Source organism: Vitis vinifera, chromosome 1 (genome assembly GCF_030704535.1).
Source record: "Vitis vinifera cultivar Pinot Noir 40024 chromosome 1, ASM3070453v1".
Classification (NCBI taxonomy): domain Eukaryota; kingdom Viridiplantae; phylum Streptophyta; class Magnoliopsida; order Vitales; family Vitaceae; genus Vitis; species Vitis vinifera.
The window spans coordinates 5373968-5395914 of NC_081805.1; the positions used below are offsets into that span (position 1 = coordinate 5373968).

At 35.1% G+C, this 21947-nt stretch overlaps 1 protein-coding gene across 4 annotated transcripts; it reads right to left on the reverse strand.

Annotated features, from left to right (window-relative positions):
• Positions 1 to 1856: 1856 nt before the first annotated feature.
• LOC100243898 (protein VAC14 homolog) lies at positions 1857 to 21644 on the reverse strand. Of its 4 annotated transcripts, none has more exons than XM_002284959.4 (20): positions 21222 to 21644; positions 21022 to 21135; positions 20871 to 20936; positions 14113 to 14202; positions 13910 to 14029; positions 13773 to 13801; positions 13508 to 13650; positions 13323 to 13417; positions 12610 to 12696; positions 12320 to 12427; positions 12104 to 12195; positions 11913 to 11994; positions 10076 to 10141; positions 9768 to 9883; positions 9475 to 9595; positions 8235 to 8396; positions 7988 to 8116; positions 4710 to 4778; positions 3210 to 3512; positions 1857 to 2367 (listed from the first exon to the last, which is right to left on the reverse strand). In XM_002284959.4, the coding sequence occupies exons 1-20, from the start codon at positions 21306 to 21308 to the stop codon at positions 2263 to 2265; spliced, it is 2184 nt and encodes a 727-aa protein (XP_002284995.1). In that variant the 5' UTR covers positions 21309 to 21644; the 3' UTR covers positions 1857 to 2262. The 4 variants fall into 4 exon arrangements, with proteins under 4 accessions (XP_002284995.1, XP_019075074.1, XP_010652183.1 ...); XM_019219529.2 differs by having other exon boundaries at positions 1857 to 2634; XM_010653881.3 differs by lacking the exon at positions 4710 to 4778.
• Positions 21645 to 21947: the final 303 nt, after the last annotated feature.

Genomic DNA, 21947 nt, shown 5'->3' on the forward strand with positions numbered 1-21947 from the left:
TGAAGAAGAAATTGTCTCCAAATGGGCATGAACTCGTGGCACTAAGGCCCACCTCTATATCTAGACTAGAGTTGTCAAAGAAGTTTGGGGGCTTCTAGCCTGTTCGGCTCGACCCATTGAAAGTCGCCTAGTCAAGCTTAATGGCCTAACGACTAGCTTTGAATTATTATTATTATTTTTTTTAGCTTTTTATCAAATGGATACATCCATCCCCATTGCAACTATGTCAGTGAAAAGCGTAAATTGGTCATCCAAATATTTTCTACACTTCTTTTATTCAAATGCATTCAAAAGTAAAGTAAGAATGAAAATATTACATTTAAAAAATAATATATATATATATATATAATTGTAAGGTTAGACAATAATATATAGAACTTGATAACACAAAAATTAAAATAATAATATATTTAGTTTAAATATATTAAATGATATAATGACATATTAAAGGATATAAAAAAAATAACAATATATATAAATATTTTTTTCTTTAAAATTGTTCACATTTTTAATTATAAATTTATATTTATTTTGTATTTAATTATTATATAAAAAACATAGTAAGATTATTAAAATTAATTAATTTATAATAATTTTCTTTTAATTTATTTATAATATATAATATATAAAAGATAGTATAATATAATTTCATGTACATTTGCAACAATAAAGCACATTTGATCAAGTGAAAAAGACCATCCATCCAATCTTAATGTCTCGGTTCAATCTTTGGTGTGATGTGTTCAAGTGTTTCTCCTCATTTGCTTTGAAAAAACAATCCTACACGGAAAACTCAAAAAAGAACAATGACATATTTAACGTATTAGTACCCAACTGTGGGATAATATCAAAATATCGGTCCAAATATTTGATAGGAAAAAGACATCAAAGACAATTATGCACAATTGTTGACAAATTCTCACTCTCTATCATCCAACTTGTCCGCTCTCTTTAAAACATTGAATTAGATTTTTTCTTTTTCCTAGGTGAATATGGACCTCCCACGAACCTCGCTACAATACATTTTTACTCGAGTCAAGGTTAAAGGGCATGATGAATGTGATGAATTTGAGGATGCTAATCCTATTCCAAAGTGATTCCACATTTGGAGTGTGTAGGCCATTTCTAGGGGGAGGGATACTGGTGGAGGTGTGGATTTTCAAATACATCATGTTATCATCTTAATATTCAAAGTTATTGAAATGTGGATCGGGAAGGTCCATCTTGCTTTGTAAGCCTAATTTGAAAAAATTGAGAAAAGTTGGGTGCAAAGAATAATAAATACGACAATGAAACATACATACCTTAGTCTGGTTATAATGTAGACTACTCTACCGAGAATAGATAGATTGAATGCTATAGAGAGCTTCTAGAGAGCAGTGAAAGAATTATGTAGCGAAAGAAACAAAATGAGGAATATTTATAGAAATTTTTTGGTGAGCAATTTACGGATTTACCCTTAAAAGGGGCTGTCATATAACCGTAGTGAAGAATGCTTAAAAAAAATTACATTGGACAGAAGCTCAACTCGAAAGGTCAAAAATTATAACTGAAGAACTCCTATCCTTCACCACTTATATAAAAATAAATAGAAGAAAAACTGAACTGCTCAACTATGAGTTCCTCCGCTGGGGTAAATGAACAAAATAGATTCTACTTTCTAGTCTCTGATTATTGGTAGCAGTTTCTGCAGAATCCCAATCTATCCCCTTGAAACTGAAACGAGTAATGAATTATCTCTACCTCTTCATGATCTTTTCCAAATTGAGAAACATATATCAAATTCCATTCTAAATAACATAGCATTTACGATAGGCAGCAAGAGATAAGATCAAGCCATGACTATGAGGCATGCATTATCTTTCAAAGGATGGCGATCATAAAAATTTGCCAATTCCTTTATTTTTATATGATTGTTGTAACAGATGAACAGGAAACAAGGGGTAAAAAAAGAAAAGAAAAAAAGACTGCATTTTCTAAATTAAATATCTCCCTCTAAGCCCATATGGTCTTCAATAACAAAAAAAACAGAACCACATGAGCATATTCCGTTCACAAGAGAAAAGAATAGCTTAGGACGACTACCCAAAGCTTATCTTGAGATTCAAAACCAATTCCCACCATCCCTGACCTCCACAAATTTAACAGAGAACAAACTACTACGATATACAATTTTACAAATTATACCAGGTGCCATGGTTTGCAAAAGCTGAGATTGATTTTATAATTAACCTCAACCATTGGCAAGAAGAAGCAACATAATCAAACCTGAAGCTGTCCTGGGCCTCTTCTTGATGATCTTGAGGGAGGTTTATTCATTTCTGAAGTGGGCATAGGTCGCCGTGCTTCTTCTGGTCTTTGCACCTCCTGCACACAAGTAACCATGTGATACCATCAATAGCATTGCAAGGCTTTAAAGCACGTGCTCGTGAATATAACATAACATAACATATATAACAGTACTCTGGGAAATCTTAGTGCCTTTCCTAACCATATGGAGTGGCCACACATTACCAACTCCTTTCTTCCTGGCTAAACCATATCAGAAGCGACATTTTTATCTATGAAGCTTTTATTATCTGTGCTTCCATTAGAAACCCTTTTAGAGATCATCACTTAGTATTGAGACATAAACTGAAAAAGAAAAAAAAATGTTTCAATAATGTATTCTATAACAAAATATATATATATATATATATATATATATATTTCTGGAAAAATCACCAACTAAGTGATTTCCATGAATCACTTAAAGTGATTCTCCAGATTTTTAAAAATTTACCAAACACCTAATTTTTATGAGAACATTTTTAAGCATTAAAAAACATTTTTGCCCCTTTCAAAATCATCCACAATCAGACTACAAATCTCATCGTATATTTCTAGCACAATACAAGTCATCAGCTCTGCAAAAGCCATAAGATTTCAAGTCTCTTCTTATGGCTTTTGTCACCTTGTCTCACACCATGGTTCTGTCCTCTTCACCTTTTCCCCTGTCTCATACCAACACGTTTCTTGCAAGAACCAACACAGGATTTCTCAAGAACAAACAAAGCATCTCAGGTTTGGTATGAATCTTAAGATTCCTTTTTATTTCATTGGGATTAAGTTCTAATATTGTCATTCTCATCCACCTCAACCTCCTCAGATACGTTAGTATTTTGATAAAATGAATGAGATTGAGAATATCAAACAAAATCTAAACAAACCTTTGATGATGAATATGAAGTGGAATTGTTGCGAGACTGAGCCTGTGATGATTTTGAATGCATACGGTGCTGGTGCTGCATATGTTCAAATTGTTGTAGCCTTGAGGCGAAATTAATTCCATTATGCACATTTGCATCGTGGTTCACATCACCATCCTCTATAACTTGTGATCCACTTGGCATGTGATGTAGAATTTGTGAATAAGGATTCCCTGAAGATGTTTGCTTCATTTGCTCACCGCTAAAGGAAGATGGAGGCACTGTTTTCAATCGAGTCCGTAGTATCTTGAAGGCAGCACTTTGCTGGATTCATGTGTAAATGTAGTGAGCAGATGGGAAAAAAGGGAAAAGGAAGCATATTTAAAACATCAGCAATGATCAATTTAAAAGGAAACTTTAGAATGCAAATTAACATGTTAGAAAACTTTGAGATCATCCAACTATGTGATGGATGATCCAAGCAATCTTTTCTGATCACAACACTTCATATAGATTTTCAGGATCAATGTCCAAATAGGTCTGATTAAGGTTTGTGCAGGTTGACACAGAATGCCTAAAGGAAAAAAAAAAAGTGACATCCTCCTTCACAATGAGAGACATTTCTACGGGCTAACACCATCCCTTACATTGAGAGACAAATCATTCACCTCCCCATTTTTAAAGTTACAACACTTAAACAAATTTCAGAAGTTTTTAGTAACAATTCTTTTTCATATTTCACATTTGAATGGTCACCTAATTTGAGCCAAAGTTCTAAAATGTCAAATTGAGGCAAGCAGGCACAAGATTTGCACTGAAATATTAGTTGCACTAGAACATTTAGATAAAACAGAAATAATCTCAAATCCTTCAAAAATCATTAAAATCAAAAAGCAATGAAATGTAAAAGGGAGAAACTGACAAAGTTGTCAATTGTGAGTACTTAGAAAGGAATGGAGGTTGAAATGAGAAGACTACTGATCCTAAATAGTTGGGAACAGCCATTTTGCTTGGTCCATTAAATAGTAATGAGCCAATCTATAGGGATCCATTTGATTTTTGAAAGAACCAAGGGAAAGAAAAATGCCAAAAGTAGCTTGAGAAAGTTTTCAAAGTAATTTTCAGCATTTTCCTTCCTTTTCCATGTTCTTTCTATGATACAAACAGAGCCTTCAGGTTCCTAAAACAAGCTAAATAGTTAAAAGAGATGATTGAAAAAGGAGAGTAAAAATGAGATCATCAATCTCTTGAAGGTCATGCACTTTCATGAAGTTTGAATGCATAGAATGGATCTTATGAGTATGTCACTTCCAGGATTTAAAGGAAAAAGAAAAAGCAGGGACACAAATTTTAATTTTATTTTAACACTCAAATATACATCAAATTATTTTATTTTCACCTTCAGAGACATTGTCTTTTGTGTCTGAAATCAAATCCTAGCCTATTTTAAGTGCAAAGAAGTTCATGTCTCAGGCACAAACAGAACAGGCAAAAGAAAACAGCACAGCTTTTTAGATATACCTGAGGAAGCAACATCAGAAGACCATACAACACTTTTAACAACCATATATACCTTCCTGGTTCAAGAAGCTGCAGGAACCATAATAGATTCAGCTACTCAACAAAAATCCCAATTTGAGAATAAATGTGGAACTTGATATAAATGAAAGAGAGTATTAATTACATACTAGAAGAGAATCAATTGCTAGTACTATAATTTTTATATGAGAGCAACAAACAGCCATTCAGCAAAGCAATTACATATGTTACCTGATAATTATCATAAATCACTGAAATGTTTTAATCTTTGTTATGTTGAGACATGAAACCATGTTAGGCATGTACAAGAGTGTAGGATTTCGTAATATAGCAAACGAAAAGGATAAGTACCACATGCATGAATGGAGAATTAGCACTTCAAACTATAAACTGAGAACTTCAGTTATCATTCATCAACCATGTCCAAGATTTGTGAATGACTAGTCGTGCAATTTAGTTTTCCACGAGAGTGTTTATTTTGGCTAAGAACTGAGAGGATAGGACATTCAAACTGAATAAAGCATTGTAAGATATCACACGTATTATTAATAATATCTTTTTACATCCATATCCAGGTAAACTAAAAGAGAAATATGAATGAAAAAAAAACAGTTTCGGCACTCTCTCTGTCCTTCTATCTCTATCCATCTCTATACATACGGAACTATAATTTTATTGTTTTGGCTCCTCTCCAAAGCATAAGGACTATAGAACTGTCATACTGTGTTTACAATATAAGGATATCTGAAGAATAAATAAAATCTATGGTTGTAGCAATCCCATAATGGAGAGCCAAATATTAATTGTCTGTTCTAATTGACTTGGATTTTCCCTTCTACCTTCCCTTTAAACTAGCAAAACATGGTGAACATGAAAAATAAAAATTCAAAATTTGTTGATCTCTTTTATTCTTCCAGAAAGCTAATAATATAAAAATTGATTTAATTTTTATCTTAAGTAAAATCTAAAATTTTGAGAAAAAGAAAATTTTCCTTTTGTATTGTTTATTTAATTTGGTCTAAAAATGTTTTTTTTTTTAAAAGAAAAAACTAAAGTTTAATCTTTTTTATACATCAAATAATTTTCTTTGAAATTGTAAAAGTTTTTTGGCAGATTTGTCCATCTTCCACGCCTCCTTTATCTTGTAAAGAGGATCCTACCCTCCCCATGCATTGAAGAGGAGCTGTATCCTACTTGTATAGATGTAAATCAAAAGAAAGACACTAGGATCCCAAAAGCAAAGGTGAAAAAGATGGAGCATGAATAAAGTCCCCAACAAAATCAACCAGAGAAATGACTCTCTTGATTAGCCTATTAACTCCCTGATTGGCTGATGTAGCCTTTCAAGTAAATCAACAGTCCAAACGTCTAGAAAGATCCAAAATCCCTTATCCAGCTGTTGTATTAACATGGCCCTTCCATCCAGTTACCCAAAGAACTATCACTAAATACTCTCCACCATAAGGTTCAAGGCATCCACCTCTCATCATTTTTACACCGTTCAAAAGAACCAATATCTCTTCTCCTTTGACAGTTAAAACAAAGTTGCCTTGATTGAAAAAAGCTCAAATGATGCCATCTCTGAGATCTTGGATGAGGCTGCTAATCACCATACAACCCAGATTGCCTGGAGAGTGACTAGTTAAGCTTTATGATACCTATAGCTGGAGGAGCTCGCTCAAGCAGCAACTCCCCTCTGTGTGGGATAGATAATTCTCTAATCCAACAAAATAATGCTAAGGGGGAACGCCCAAAAACTCCTTGGTAACTAAGATCCAAAATTATGTGACTCTCTAGGGTTATCCAAAAGTAAGGGGAACACCTGTCCTCTAGGCACCTCTGGCAGGCAGGGAGTGTGACGACATGCACACTTCCCCACAAGTGCTTTGAGAAAGAATGTTCTAAAAGAGCAGACAGTAGCCTTAAGCTACAATGCTGAATAATTCACCTATTAATCATAGTTCCTCTCTCAATGCTGATTACTGCTTCACATTTATTTTAGTTCCAGCTATAGAGCAGTTTAAAATAAGATGAATGCCTTGTCACTTGGGTCATGTTTGGCTAGTGACATAGGGACAGGATATGATAGAACATAAGAAATCTGATTCTAGAGTTTGGATTGTTATCATTATAGATAAAGAAGGTAACACAAATTATTCACTCCTATCTCCAAATCCCACTGATAATCACCAAGGTCTGTGGTGGAACTTATTGAACACAAATAACAAATCCTGCAAGCAACATAATTTATCGCAAATATTTTGAATAATTCAAAAATCAGCATTTCAAATCCCACTAGCAACATATTAATAATTAAAACATTTTGAATGATATATACTAGAAACTGTTACATTCAATATAAAGGATTGCCCTTATGCATTATTATTTATAATTTATCCATTAATTGTATATTTAAATTTATATGTTATCAAATTAATCAAATAATATCAAATAATATTAAATCCCTCTTTCTACAAACAACTCCACAATTTTTCTATCAACTATGAGAAATTAGACCAGCTTTTCTTCATGGGCTCCCTCAATCACTAAAAAGAGTGATCTCTAGGCCTTTCAATGATGAACTACCGAGGGAGGAATGTCACTTTTTTTTAGTAGAGATAACATCATGGGATATGTTCCATTAACCAAATATGACCTAAGGATATATGACAAAAGGTGGCAATAGTAATCCGTATCTCTGTCTCATTGTTGACCACAACTCAAATTGGGCTTTATGTATTGATACAAAAAAATGGCAACCTAACCTTAGACAGAAGTACAAGTTCTCAGCCTAGTGTTAGCACATCACTAATACGTGTGGATGCCATGGGTTCAATTCTACCTAATGGTAAGGGAGAAAAAAAAACCTTAATTAGAAGCACAAGGTCATCTCTGACCACTAGAATATCTCCGTCCAAAATGCTTACTCAAGAGGCTACATCTACAGTAGACTCAAGATTTTTTTCCCTCTTCTTTTTAAGATGGAAATGACAGGGTCAAACATTTTCAACATACACAGATCAAACACAGGTGCCAGAAATAAATATATGGGATGAAGTGAGAGAACTAACAGGGAAAGCGGCTCCTTGAAATTTGCTCACTAACCTAGATAAATTAACAGGGATAGATGAAAAAATAACACTCAGACTCCACAGCTAGAAGACCAGTTCAGAGAAAATAGGAGCAGTGATTGCCAGGATATTAGCAAATATCAGAATTAACAAGGGGACAAAAGTTTGGGAAACAGCAGAGTTATGCACCTGCAATCTAAGATAAGCAAAGATTGGAGTCTCCAGCAAGCGAACCAGTTTATCTAGTTGGACCAAGAATTTCACATTTATATCTTCCTCCACCAGAGACAGGATCACAGAACTTGCATGTTGGTATGTCTGCCGAGTAACAGGAAATGCAAAAATTCATGAAAACTAGACAATAAACATGAAAATATTGTTCATTAGCTCAAAGTAAGAGTTTTGATAAAATAAATTCACACACACACACAGTTACCTGAGCTAATAAGCAAAGACTTATTATTGCCATTGGCGAATGGCACCAGGAAGCATACAAAGAAACAAACAAATCTTTCCCAGTGGGATTCACTAGTGATTGTTTTAGAAGAGATCGTAGCCCAGCCAACTCAGAGGATGTAAGTAAAATCAAGTTCAAAGCCTGAAACAGGGAAAACAGACAATTAATTTCCTACAATGGAGTTGACTCATGATCTAATTTAAAAGACTTTCAACTAGCATTTCTACAATGCTTCACTTGGGTAATACCAGGCTATCTCTGAGGCTTATGGAGCTACTTGATTTTATCAAATCAAAAGCATTTTCTTCATTTTCTTTCCATCACAAGAAGATCAAGGATGCAGCCTCAGCAAATTGCAACCTCAATAGCTCTTATATAAAAAATTCTTCAGAACCCAAGGATAATTACTTGTCAAAAATCACTATGACCAATTTCATTACCCATGTTAGCTAGATAACCAGCCACACAATACCTTCCTATGAGTATTTAAAGATTAACCCCTAGATTGCTATCCTAATTAGATATCTACAGTTATCTAAAACTAGCCAGTCTCTAATATACCACTCATCTGTTGCTGTCTCAGTTTGTCTTTCAGCAGCACCATCTACATCACATCTACTCTAACTCTTATACATCCCAGGCTACAAAAGCGATTCTTTTCCTGGAATCTTCAAATTAATTTCTGCCCAATGTTCTAAAGATGATATTATGTTATAAAATCCCATTTGATTCTGGAATTTGTACAGGATAGAATCTATCACACTGTGCATGCTTTTGTAACTTTTGTATAAGTTTAAAAACGTTGCAATAGCTTTTTCTAGAACACCAATTAATATTTCTGAAAAGAAGATCACTCCTACATGACAAAATTTGCAAAGTAATATTTATAACCATCTAGCAGATGGTTTAATATTCCTACAAAACCACAACTTTAATCTTCTAGTATACTCCAGCATGCTATCATCCTAGTCCAGAGGTCTACTAAGGCTGTATCCTATGAGAGCTCAGACAAGTGTAGCTAAAAGGGCATTTTCTCAAGAGATCTTTTATGGGAAGTCTATCCCACATCAATGACCACACAAAATATCTAACCTTGGGAGCACACTTCCTTTTCCATATCCAGTTCAGAGGACTAATCGAATTCCCTGGGTTCCCTTTCCATTCCTACTTATCTCTCATGCATTTACCAATATATTTGATTTCTGATACAAATGACAACCTGAACCATGATTGATGCAAAATCCAGATCAGCTTCTCCCTCTAGTATCATTGAGAGTTCACGATAGACTCTTTCAGCATCCAAAAGTACACAAAGTCGGCGGATTATCAAAGCACCTCTCCTGAAAGATGGAGACAAGAGAAGCATAAACTGAAGGTATAGATGAGATGTATGCTCCTAATTATCATTAAAACTACTAAGCAGGCTTTTTATTTTTTTAATCAGAACTAAGCAGGCTATTTAAACAACTAGAATAAGAAAAAGGGGGAGAAAAGGGAAAGGAAGAAACTAACTTCTCCAAAAGGGAATTATCAACCCGGAAATTATGCACGAGGAAAACTACAAGATGGCGAAAGTGTTGTGGATCTTTTGCTATGCATGCATGCACGTCAAGTACCAGAAGCACTACCTGGGGTAAAACAAGAATTGCAACATGTTACACCAATCAAAGTACAGGAATCTGAAATCATTTTAGCATTTTTAAGAATATAAATGTGGTAACAATAATTAGATTTGGAGATGCAAATGGAAATGACTAAGGGAAAAAAAAATGAAATCTGAAACATTCAGGGACGAGAGGGGAAACAGGAGAAGGAATTACCTCATCAGAAGGATCTGAAAGAGCTTTCAAAAGGGTGTCAAATATGTCATTCAGAAAGTTTAAAACCTGTTACAGGAAGAAGAATGAAACTTGAACCCTTTCCACATGAAAACCTGGATTACTCTCAAAATCCACAGAAAAAATGTATAAGCAACAGAAATGGACTTGTTATTGCCCATGAAGGGAAGAAGAGTGCAAAACCATGCCATCTCAAAAACAGAGGTTTCCTAAAATTGGTAAAAATGTTTTTACTGGTACCTCATGCTCAAATATTCGTATCCTGAGTGCTTCGGGAAGAATTATTTCCCCAATTTCTATCCTAAAACAAAGGTTTGCTGAAGTCAGCAGAACCTTTATACTCAAAATGTTGTATCCTGGCTTTTTGGGTTTTTTTTTTTTCATGGAATTTAAGAAAAGTTTCCAATACAATTTCAAAACCAATTATATCTGTGCAGAAGGATTCACACAACAAACTAAAGATTCCCTGGGTTTATGGTTTCTTACAGAACTTCCAATTCCATGTAAAAGAAAGTATACAGTAAAGGATTGGAAATAGAAACTCCGTTAGTAAAGAAGACCAGGACTCTTTCCAATGATGTATATGAGGATATTATCATAATACCACTGCTTGCCAAATTTAAGCAGGATTAGAGCATGATTTTAACCCATGCTTGTGGCTAGCAAGAGAGTTAATACCAATGATATGCTCCAGAAAAGGAGGCCTCTCAAGGCTCTTAATCAAGAATGGTACATTACGTGCAAGAAGATTTGAATCAATTGATCATCTTTTTATTCATTGCCCAATGCCTTTGGGCTTATGGCATAGACTATTCAGTCTTGCTAGAATAGATTTGATATGCCATACCTATCAAAAATAAAATAAAAAATAAAAAATGGATTTGGCATGACTGTGTTTGGTGGTAGAGATGATGACTACCTTCTTCAAGGCTTTGGGAATCACGCAAAAAAAAGGTTCCATGGGGAATTACAAGCCTTAGTATGATTTGTTCAATTTTCCAAGAAAGGAATGCAAGGATTTTTTAAGATACTAAGAGGATAGTCGATGTGGTTTAGGACTTATTTTATTCTTCTTCCTCTCCTTTTGCCTATTCTAGCACAAGGCTTTCAGAGGCTCCCCCTAAGGCCTTATACTGTTAGACTAGTGGTTGTTTGCAAGTCAAGGAGGTTGGTTGAAAAGACTTCAAAAGTATGGCCATGCCAATTGAAGTAGTTAAATTGAATTTTGATGGATGTGCTTTGGGTGCCCCAAGGCAACTTGGGATTGGTGGTGTGATTAGAGATCATCAAGGTTCAATAATCCCAGCATACTCGAAACCTGCAGGTGATGGTTTTCTATTTAGGCTGAGGTTATAGCACTTCAGAAGGGACTTGTACAAGAAAAAGCTTTGGGCTTGTCCAATTTTGTGGTGGAGAGGGATTCTATTGTTGTTATCTCATGGGTGGTAAAAAGGAAAAAGGTCCATGGAGAGTTGATGGGTAGCTGTGCCAAATACTCGATTTCTTTACAGAGTTGGGATCCTCCATTTGATGGGTTCCTAATTTAGCTAATCAGATCACAGATGTACTAGCAAAAAGAGGAGCAAAGCAATCAGTACCTTTTGTTGGAGATTATGTGCCTCCTTGTGTCTATCTAATGTTTATTTCAAATGTCGATTATAGATTGAGATTAGCTAAGATCCTGTCATGGCTTTTGCAGGGTAAGGTGATTCAGCTTCAATCTTTGAAACCAGTCCACTTGGGCACTTCCTTTTAGTAGACAGTACAGAAATCAACATATTCACACTAGTGGTGAACCATAAGATGACAGCCTGATTACCTCAGCACGATGTCTGTTTAGAAGTGTTGAAATCCAGTGCAATGCTTCAACCCGGGTAGACTCCCATTCACTAGATAATTGCCTGACACATAGAAAATCACCACAACATCATAATGATTTTATTGACAAAAGATTGAAATTATCATAAACATTTAAAGCCCAGATTTTTTCCAGGACATGAAAAACTATACCTCCTTGCAATAGAGAGGATCGCTCCTACATCAAAACCTTCAGCTGGAACAACCTGGATTGCACGTAGCTCTTCATTGGTTTCACGAGCAACCTTGTTTACAAATAAACAAATGTTAGGTTCATTCTGATTTAAAAAAAATGTTTGACAAAATGTACTACCAAAAAAACAACAAAAAATAAGAGAGAGAAAGAGAGGAAAGATCATATCAACTTACCACTCTTATTTTCTCTTCTTTATCAGATATGCAAGGCAAAATTGCGCCTAAAATATCAGCATAATAAGGAACAAGCTGGTCACCTCCGAGTTTTACAAACTCATAGATCTGTACAGTCAAGGAATACATTTAACTGAATCGAATAAAATAAAATGAGACAGACACTTGTCTGCAACTCGAAAAAAAACTGCCACAGTGTTAAGATAGGATCAACCAATAATTACATGACAGAATAAAAAAATGCCCAAGATATTTCATGCTCTTGTGATCTTATATACTAATCCCCTTACCCATGTAATTGCTGTCAGCCGAGTAAATTCATCTGGAGAAGCAGCCCTCTGTACCAGAATTTCAGCCATGCGACCATAATCTACAGACTTCAAGAGCAGAACTGCTCCAGTGAGAAAATTACAAATGAACAATAAAATATGTTTTATGCTTAGAGAGAGAGAGAGAATTGACATCATTGAACAATAAATTTTTTTTTTTAGGTAACTTTTTGTCCCCATTGGGACTTGAACCTAGAACCTCCCACAAACCATCCCCATCCCTTTACCACTTGAGCTAGGCCTCGAGGGCATCATTGAACCATCATAACACTATCCTTTTTTAAAACTAGATTTGAAACACATTTATTATATGTTTAAAAAAATCAGTTGAGACCATCCCAAGCCTCCAAAACCTCAACCCACCCTCCCTTCCTGCCTCCTTATATACACATACGATCTATGATATTATAGATGTTATTCTTATTCTGATAGATGCCACACTATATTATATTTCATGCTATTAATATAACTACTATTGCAGTATCTTAATAATAATAATTTACAGAGAGTGAATTATGATCAATTAAGTTTGGTCTTGACCATTAGATTTATTCCTCAAATGATAGAGTGGAAATGCCAATGCAAGTTTCTCAAGGGAAAGGCAAGTGACCAGAGAGTGGATTAATACAAACATCAATGAAAAATGGGAGATTTCATGTCAGCAAACATCTTACTGGGGAATTCTTGATCTCTTGGAGAAACTCTGAAAGTGCTGAATCAGCTTGTTGCCGTATTTCATGGCTAGAATCACTTAACATATTAAACAAACCTGGAATTTTTTTGTTATTGTGAGTTCATGAACACCACAGAACAAAACCAGAATAAAGAAGTATGTCGTCTTGAAATAATAAGCATTTACCATCAAGAAAATCAGGAAGAAAACCCAGCATATCAATATCTGGAACACTGTCCAACACAGTGATCCATCCAACCAAAAATTGGCGGACATATGGATTTAGGACATTCATACGCTCTCTCAATAATGGTATAAATTCTTCAATGCTGAGGAAAAGCACCACAACAACCAAAAAAACCTAGTAAAATTAGAATTTAAAACTCCTATGATAATATTTAACTTCTAATACAAAAACAAACACATAGAGAACTCAAATTGGATGATATACCTGAATTGATCACTTTCAGTAACAATGTCCTGTTTCCAATAATAAAAAGCTCAGAATTCAAATAAATGTCTATCTTCAAGAATATTACAGAAGACATGCACATTCACCAAGGTCCAGGGGGCTAATTACTTGATTACCTTAACAAGCCGATCTAAAAGATGAGCAGCACTTTGCACATTGGCATCTGAGTCTGCTGAAAGCTTACATAAGGCATCAAAAATTTGATTAAAAAATACAATAAAATCTCCTCTTACAACCTGCACAGCAGCAAGAGATGAGTTAAGCCCTGCACAGATCAGGAAAGAAACAATGTAATAAAAGTAAATCCAGTTAACCTCACCTTTGCAATGTTATAGAGAGCTTCACAAGCATAATAACGAACTCTGCTGTCTTGATCAGCAAAAGAATTAAGCACAGGTGGTACAATTTGCTAGCAGATTACAAGAAACACAAAAGAAATTCATGAACAAAATATCCATGAAAAAAGGTAGTGAAAAAAGAGAAGATTCCATATATAATAAATGGTTTAAAGAATTTAACAATGAAGTTAAATTATCATCAAATATGACACTATGTGCATTTTTTTCTTTTGAGGGGGGTCACAAACACATGAGATCATTTTTATTAATTAAAATGATCAAGAAGGATGGGACATCCATCTTTTTTTCTTTTCTTTTTCTTTGACATCCTTCTATAACATACGCATCGAATCAAAAGAAGAGAAAAAAATCATAAGAAAGAAGCAATAAAAGTTGTGCCTATCAGAAAGAAAGGAAGCAATAAAAGCTGCACAAACGAGAAATGTTAAAAATAAAATTCAAAGTGAAAACCCTAATTACAACTCACGGCAAACAATCCACAACAAAGAACATAAAATGTTTTACTCCTTTTTTGGGTAAAAGGTCCACTATTGATAGGCTAAGCAAGGAAAGAACCAAAAGTCCATCACTTGATTGGCTAAAAGGAACTACCCATCAAATTTCCATAAACCTCCTGTTTTCTTAGTAAAGGCAATAGCAGAATATCTCTCCACTACATGATTAGAAAGACCCAAAGCTTTGACATGCACAAGGCCCTCCAGAAGTGATAGAATCTAAGCCTCAATGTCAAAACCCTCACCTGTAGGTTTAGAGTAGGCCTTTATCACTGTATCTCAGTGATCTCTAAGCACTCCTCCAATCCCAAGCTACCCTGAAATGCCCGAATAATATTCATCAAAGTTTAAGTTAACAGGCCCCTCACAAGGCCATGACCAAAGATGAAAGCCTTGTTGGACAACCTCTTGGACCTGCATAAAATGTTTCAATCTAATAATATAAGACTTGCGAAAGTGTTTCACTAGCAAAGGCCCAAAGGAAAAAGAGTAAAGCAAGTCCCAAAGTGCACCCCACCAAACATCCTAAAAATTATGAAAATTTCTTTCATGCCATATGGTCCAAATCAAATTTAGTTATCAATACTTCATAGAACCCAACCTCTTGGATGATCCCTAGAGCCCCTAAAAGAAATGATCAATATCTTCTACAAAGTGGGACCCAATCAATCCAAGCAAGGATGAACAATGAGTGTACAAACCCAAGGCAACCAAGCAATGAAGAAAAAGATGATACCCTACTGGCAATGGCACTACTATGTGCTTTAAATAGCTTAATCTATGTAAATGAACGGTTTTACAACTACAAAAAGCATATTATGCACTTCCTTACTAAGGAAGTGACTATATCATCAGTATTAATAGGTAATAGGTGTAAATTCTAGAAACTCTTCCCCTGTAACTCTATTTCAATTAATGTTTTTACTCCTAATCATAAAATAAAAAGTCTAGAATTTCTTCTCATAGTATAAATATAGTCATTTCATCTGGTTTAAGTCACAAGTTTGAAGATAAGGAAATTTTCCCTTGAGTTTTCCCAGAGTTTTTTCAAATGCAGCTCCTTTACAGCATATCATGTTAGAAATTTCTAAAAACAGCTGAAGGAAACAGACTAATTTAACTACAAATAAATGAATAAATCAACGAAAATGTGCTTCTGGATTTATAGGCTTCCCTTTCATTGCATTGATTCATAAGTTTTCCCATTATATTTGTTTTGATCATTAATGCTCTACCATTCTACTAGCTTCAACTCAACTCTGCTTTGTAAACAAACTCCAGCTTTGGTAAATTCCCTACCTGAACAAAAATAATAATAATAAAAACAAGGTTCAGCATCATCTATTTTCAACAGCACATCAAACTAATAGTGCGTTTGAAGTGATTCTAAGAAATGTTTCTAGTCTCTCTAATATTTGAACTATAAAAAATTTTAAGTATTAAAAAGGTTATAAACATTTCCTAGAATCACTGTCAAACACACTCTAAATTGTCTGTCAAAGCCAAGTACGAAACCATCCATTTTACAAACTCTACACTAAACACAATCCAAATTTGTGTTTATAAAACCTAAACCTAGGCCCCCAATGAAATCCACTTGGGAAAAGTCAATCTCCCAAGGGATCTTGGCATATTTGTAAAAAACAAAAATCTTTGAACACTTGATCTGGACACCCGTCCTTCCTGAAAATTCTGTTGTTGTACACACCTACCATCTCCCATATACACCAAAACAAGCAAAGGGAGGACCAAAGATCCACATTCTCTTTTATGTTTTTTTGCATTCTTGTCATGTTCCACTACAAGCAAAGAAGCAATCTGACAGGCTTTGGAAAAACCCACTACAAGCCAAATAAAGCCAAAAAAGGTCCCAAAGCTTTCAGGCTCTGACACAATGGATTGTGTTGACTACTTCTTGACCTACACAGACAGCACCCATTGGCCAACAGTCCAACCCCTCCTCATAGGCTGATCAAACATCAAAATCTTCTCCCGAGCAACTTACCATGCAAATAAACAAGCCCCTAAAGGAGCCCTAAATTCCAGATTTGCTTAGCTGGAAACCTCTCAGCAATTTCAGAACACAGTGAATAATAAGACTTGATAATAAAAAATAAAAATAAAAAATCATTCTTTATCCCCCTCAAAACCAATCTATCCTCCCTCCCAATCATCATAACCCTTTTTTTGTATCACAATCATCATAACCCTATGAAAGCAAGGGTGCCATCCTCCCACTCAAAGATCACCCACTCTAACATTACTACTAGAATTTGAACAAGGGATGTGATCTTTCAGCATAGAATTGCTACTCCATCTATCTAACTAGAACCTGATTTAAAATAAAAAATCATTCTTTATCCCCCTCAAAACCAATCTATCCTCCCTCCCAATCATCATAACCCTTTTTTTGTATCACAATCATCATAACCCTATGAAAGCAAGGGTGCCATCCTCCCACTCAAAGATCACCCACTCTAACATTACTACTAGAATTTGAACAAGGGATGTGATCTTTCAGCATAGAATTGCTACTCCATCTATCTAACTAGAACCTGATTTTTAGCTCATTCCCAATAGAAATACCAGTCCTGTGCCAAAACACATTCTGCCCATATCTAAAAGCCTTCCAAATACCCACTCCAAAAGCCTCTCGGCTCTCCTGCATCTTTGAAATTTCAAACACCACCAATCTTACGAAACTTGCTACCAATAACCTATTTCCAAAGGAAATTGTGCTCCACTATGAACCTCCATCACCACTTTCTAAGGAGAGCTTTGTTTAAGGTTGCAAGCCTTCTTAAACCAAAAGCAGCATCCTTCTTATCCTGACAAACCAACCCACTTCCCGAAATGCCCTTTCTTTCCTTAGAGCTTATCCCCACATAATAAGTCACTCTGAATTTTCAAATTTGCGTTTTGAATTCATGCTTCTTTTAGTTATAAAAATAGATGCAGAACATTGTTTGATTTTACACGTGTAAACTGTAATATTAATTTTTTGCCATTATATTGAATCATATTAAAATAGAAAAGTGAAGGGAAAAAAATCTTCCTATGGAAAATACCTGAAAGTATTAGAAAAGGAAAATACAACATAACTAGACAAGTGCACAAGTCAGGTATTGCCATCCAAACCTATGGTTTACAGATCCAGTGCTGCAACACCCCTTAAAGTTCTTTGTCCTATAAGTAAAAGTTGTAGTAATAAGAAAAAGATATAAAGATGAAGGGGTTTAGCTGACCCCTCCAGGGAGGGAGTAGTTTTATTTTGGTTCATAACTTTTTCTTCTTAATTGGGGTACACATAGGATTTAGGGGTTTTGTTGTCTTACAGTGAAGGACGTCTCATTGCCAACAAGAATTTGGTTGTTTTATGAACTTGATGCTGATAAATTTGTAGAACTAGAGATATGTCCTAGAAAACTGAACTTTCATCCTTCCTTCCCTTTTAATCCTTAATACATTTCTCTCTCTTGTATACAAAACAAATATATCATTTGCTCAAGTAGAGTGACAAGGATCATCCCTCAACAACGTAATCCAAGATAGCAACTCTTCAAGAAATACGTCTCTGTTAATGATATACTAGCTAAAGACATAAGCCAATCTCCCAGAGATAAATATCCACTGATGCTTCCTCCCCTTTGGCACAAGGCACAACACAAAGCGTGCGCCTAAGTGAAGTGAAACCTGACCTAGTATGCATATCAATTTTATAAAATATGATCCAAAACCCAATTCATTCAATAAAAAATTTAAGATTTCAAACATTTAAAAGAAGCATTCAACAAAAAAAGTAATAAAATGATATAAATTTTAATATACAATTAGAAATTTCAAGAATAAAAGTGTTTTAAAATATAAAGTAAAGTAGACAACACATGCCTCTTCAACAAGGCACATGTCTTGGCAAGCAAGGCGTTATAGCTAGGGAGTGGTTGCGCCTTGAGCCTAGGCGTGCTTTAAGCAAACCTTTTAAAACTATGAATCCAAACAAACAAGAACCTTGGCTAAAATTGGAAATTTCCAAATAGAAGCAGAGTGAAAGTCATTCATGCAAGTTTATATCCTATTAAAGCATTTCATAGACAAGCCTAATTCCTTAATACACACACAAAACATGAGGAGAATTTGAACTTAGACCAACCCTAAACCCACCCCATCCTTTACCACCACAACCCAAGGCCAACAGTCATTACAAACAAGCCTAATTCTGCAGAGATATCCACCCCACAAATCATGTGGGCGGGCTGAGAGCCACAAGCTAAACCAAAAAGATTATCAAATGAGTCTAAACCCAAATCCTGTCCACAATGAAAAAGAAAAATAAGGCACGGACAAGTTGAGCTCGTCATTCATCAATTATGAAATTTTCTAAACAAATCAAGGTACTGACAACCACAGGATCACCTATGATATAAAATCTTATACTCCATTACCACTACAAAGAAACTTTCTCCACAGCTTCCTCAATGATTATGACATATGGATGGGGAAGAGATGCATTGACTGGGCAAGTGGGATCCCCCAAAGCCCCAAGAGGGATTTTCACTTCACTAATTCTGTATTTTCGCATTGTTAAGTACCACATTAAAATCACTCAGCCTTGCTATATACCCCCAAGCGGAATTCATGATAAGTCAAGGCAATACATCCAGTCAAGCATAAAGCATCAGAAACTTCCCTAATGCAAAATATATAAGTTTCCTTTTCCACAGATTGATTCACTTTGTGTTTTAGGATCAGTGTTGTCAAAAGCAAAAGGTGATATCAAGGCAATAAGACTCCTTTTAGCCTAAGGCGAAAAGCGAAAGACAAGGCAATGGTCTAACTATAATAAGGCGATAAAAAATATACATATATTTACCTATTCAATATTCAACCAATATAAGTGTTGTCTTCAACAATCAATACTGTTAGTTTTTCATCACTCACGATGTCTTATAAAATTAACAAAATAGTAATAATTATTGAAAGTATTAAATATTATACCCCATATTATAAAAAACATTATATTGTTTAAATATATTTATCATATCTAAATGTATATTCTAGTTTTTCAAACATCTAAAAAACAAAATAAGATATTGAACATTCTAGAGAAGCTCTAGGCATCATCATCATAGTCATTATTGAAATTAAAATTGTCATTACTTCCATCAAGACTAGATTGATAACCCTCCATCTTATTATCTCTATAATTGATAATATAATATTTTATCTTATACTTTGTTTAATCCAATGTTAGATTGAATGAAATTATAATCTAAGTATGTTTAATATTAATTCATGGTCAAAGGCCACCTCTATGCCTTGTGCCTTATCCCAAGGCGATTGCCTAGGCGTTGCCTCTTTGAAGTCGCTTTGCCTAGGTCTTCAAAAGACGACTTTTATCTACCCTGTCTAGCTTGATGGCCTAGGCGACCCAGGCAATCGCCTTTGATAACACTATTCAGGATACCTCTAGACTACATTTAAAGAACCTCCACTAGTAGTTAACAGCCACTGCAACGCAAAAGAATATAATATAGGTGAGATTCTCCTTCAAAGACCACGAAATCTTCAATCCCCTGCCTCTAAGTAGACTTGAAATAACCACTTTTGCCATTATGATACTAGTTGAAGAAACCCATTTGCTATGAGCACTACATAAGTTAATTAAATACTTATGCTTTTAAGCTAAATTACTAGAGTTACGTGCATCACCGGAATACCAACCCTTTAACTTGTGCACACATGGAAGGGTGACACCCTGGCTTGTACACAACCTTACTATGATTATCTAGAGAGCAACATGTGTCAGACATGGGATGAATGTTTTACTCATAGAAGCTAATCTTGCTAATGTTAAACCGCAATCTATACATACCCACCTACAATGGAGTCGTTACCACAGCTAACTGACTGCACCCATCACAAATTGTAGCGCCACTAAGTTAATTACAATAAACAAATTTTCATGACTTGCTCATAAGAACTTTGAACCTAGGCTATATAGAGTAATTAGAATTTGCGAAGGGTACCAACTAACAAACATGCAATTAAAGAAATACACCAGGCTTCTTGCATTTCTCCGTTTATCCACTCCATCCAAGCAGTTTCACGGCATCAGTGAAACATCAAACAAGATTTTCCAAAAATAAAAACACAACAACATAAATTTAAAGAAAGAAGTTGGCAAAACCTTCAAAAGTGACAGAATTTTGCATGGAATCCCTTACCTCAAGGTGCTGTGAGGCTTCCGAAGTCAAACCGACCGTTGCAGCAGCCAAGCCTATCAATCCTCCCTACAGAAAGGAACTCAAAATTCAAGCAATTATCAAGAAAAACAGAAATAAGATCCAATCCAATCCAGCCCAAAGGAAACAAAACCTTGCGGTGATTGGCCTGCGGGGAGAAGGTGTATTCCGTGGTCAGCAAGTTAATCACCGCCGTAATCTTATCATGATCTCCGGCGGCCGCAAGCGTCTTCACGATTCCTTCCACCTGCAGCGAACGCCAGAAAATTCACATTACTAAATCATCAATCAAGATCAAGCCCAAAAACCCTAGAAAACAGAGAGAAGGAAAACCTCGAGAGCCGCATTCTTCCGCTTCTCGTATAGCTTGTCAGATAGATTTCGAAGAACGGCGGCGGGGATTACAGAGAGCGCGTCCATTATCAAAACCCTACAAACAAAAAGTTTCCCTCAATCCCCACAGATTCAAAAAATTCTCCGCTTTCGGATCATGTTTCCTTAAAACACCACTTCCATATTTGCCCTAGATAAAATCCTTCAACCGATGAGATCTAATCATCTAAATTGTAGTTGAATTTGGGAAATTGGTTTTTTCCTTTTTGTTTCCCCTATTTTCTTGTTTTTGAGTTTTTGAATGTCATCGGGAAATTCTATTTTATTTTATTTTATTCTTATTTTTATTGGTTTTAGACTTTTAGTTTTAGCCTTTAAGGGTCTCACCGGAGATGCTCTCCTCTCTCTCTCTCTCTCCCCCTCACTGTACAGAAAATTACTTACAAGTGCCGTTGTCTTGAAGGCGTTGTAGAATTCCATAATCCCAAAATGCCCTTAACATCCCTTTTTCGTAACGCTCCAAAGCCCCGACCGCTCTCATAGCCTCGTTTAACATTTAAGTATTTAACTCGGAGAGGGCATCGTTGAAAGCCAAAGTTTAGTTAAAGTACTTAAAAAGTAAAAAGATGTTTTCAGAAAGTTTATAAAAAAAAATTAATTTTTTTAAATATTTTTAAATTAAAAACGTTTTTTCAAATTTCTTAAAATATATTTGATAATATTTTT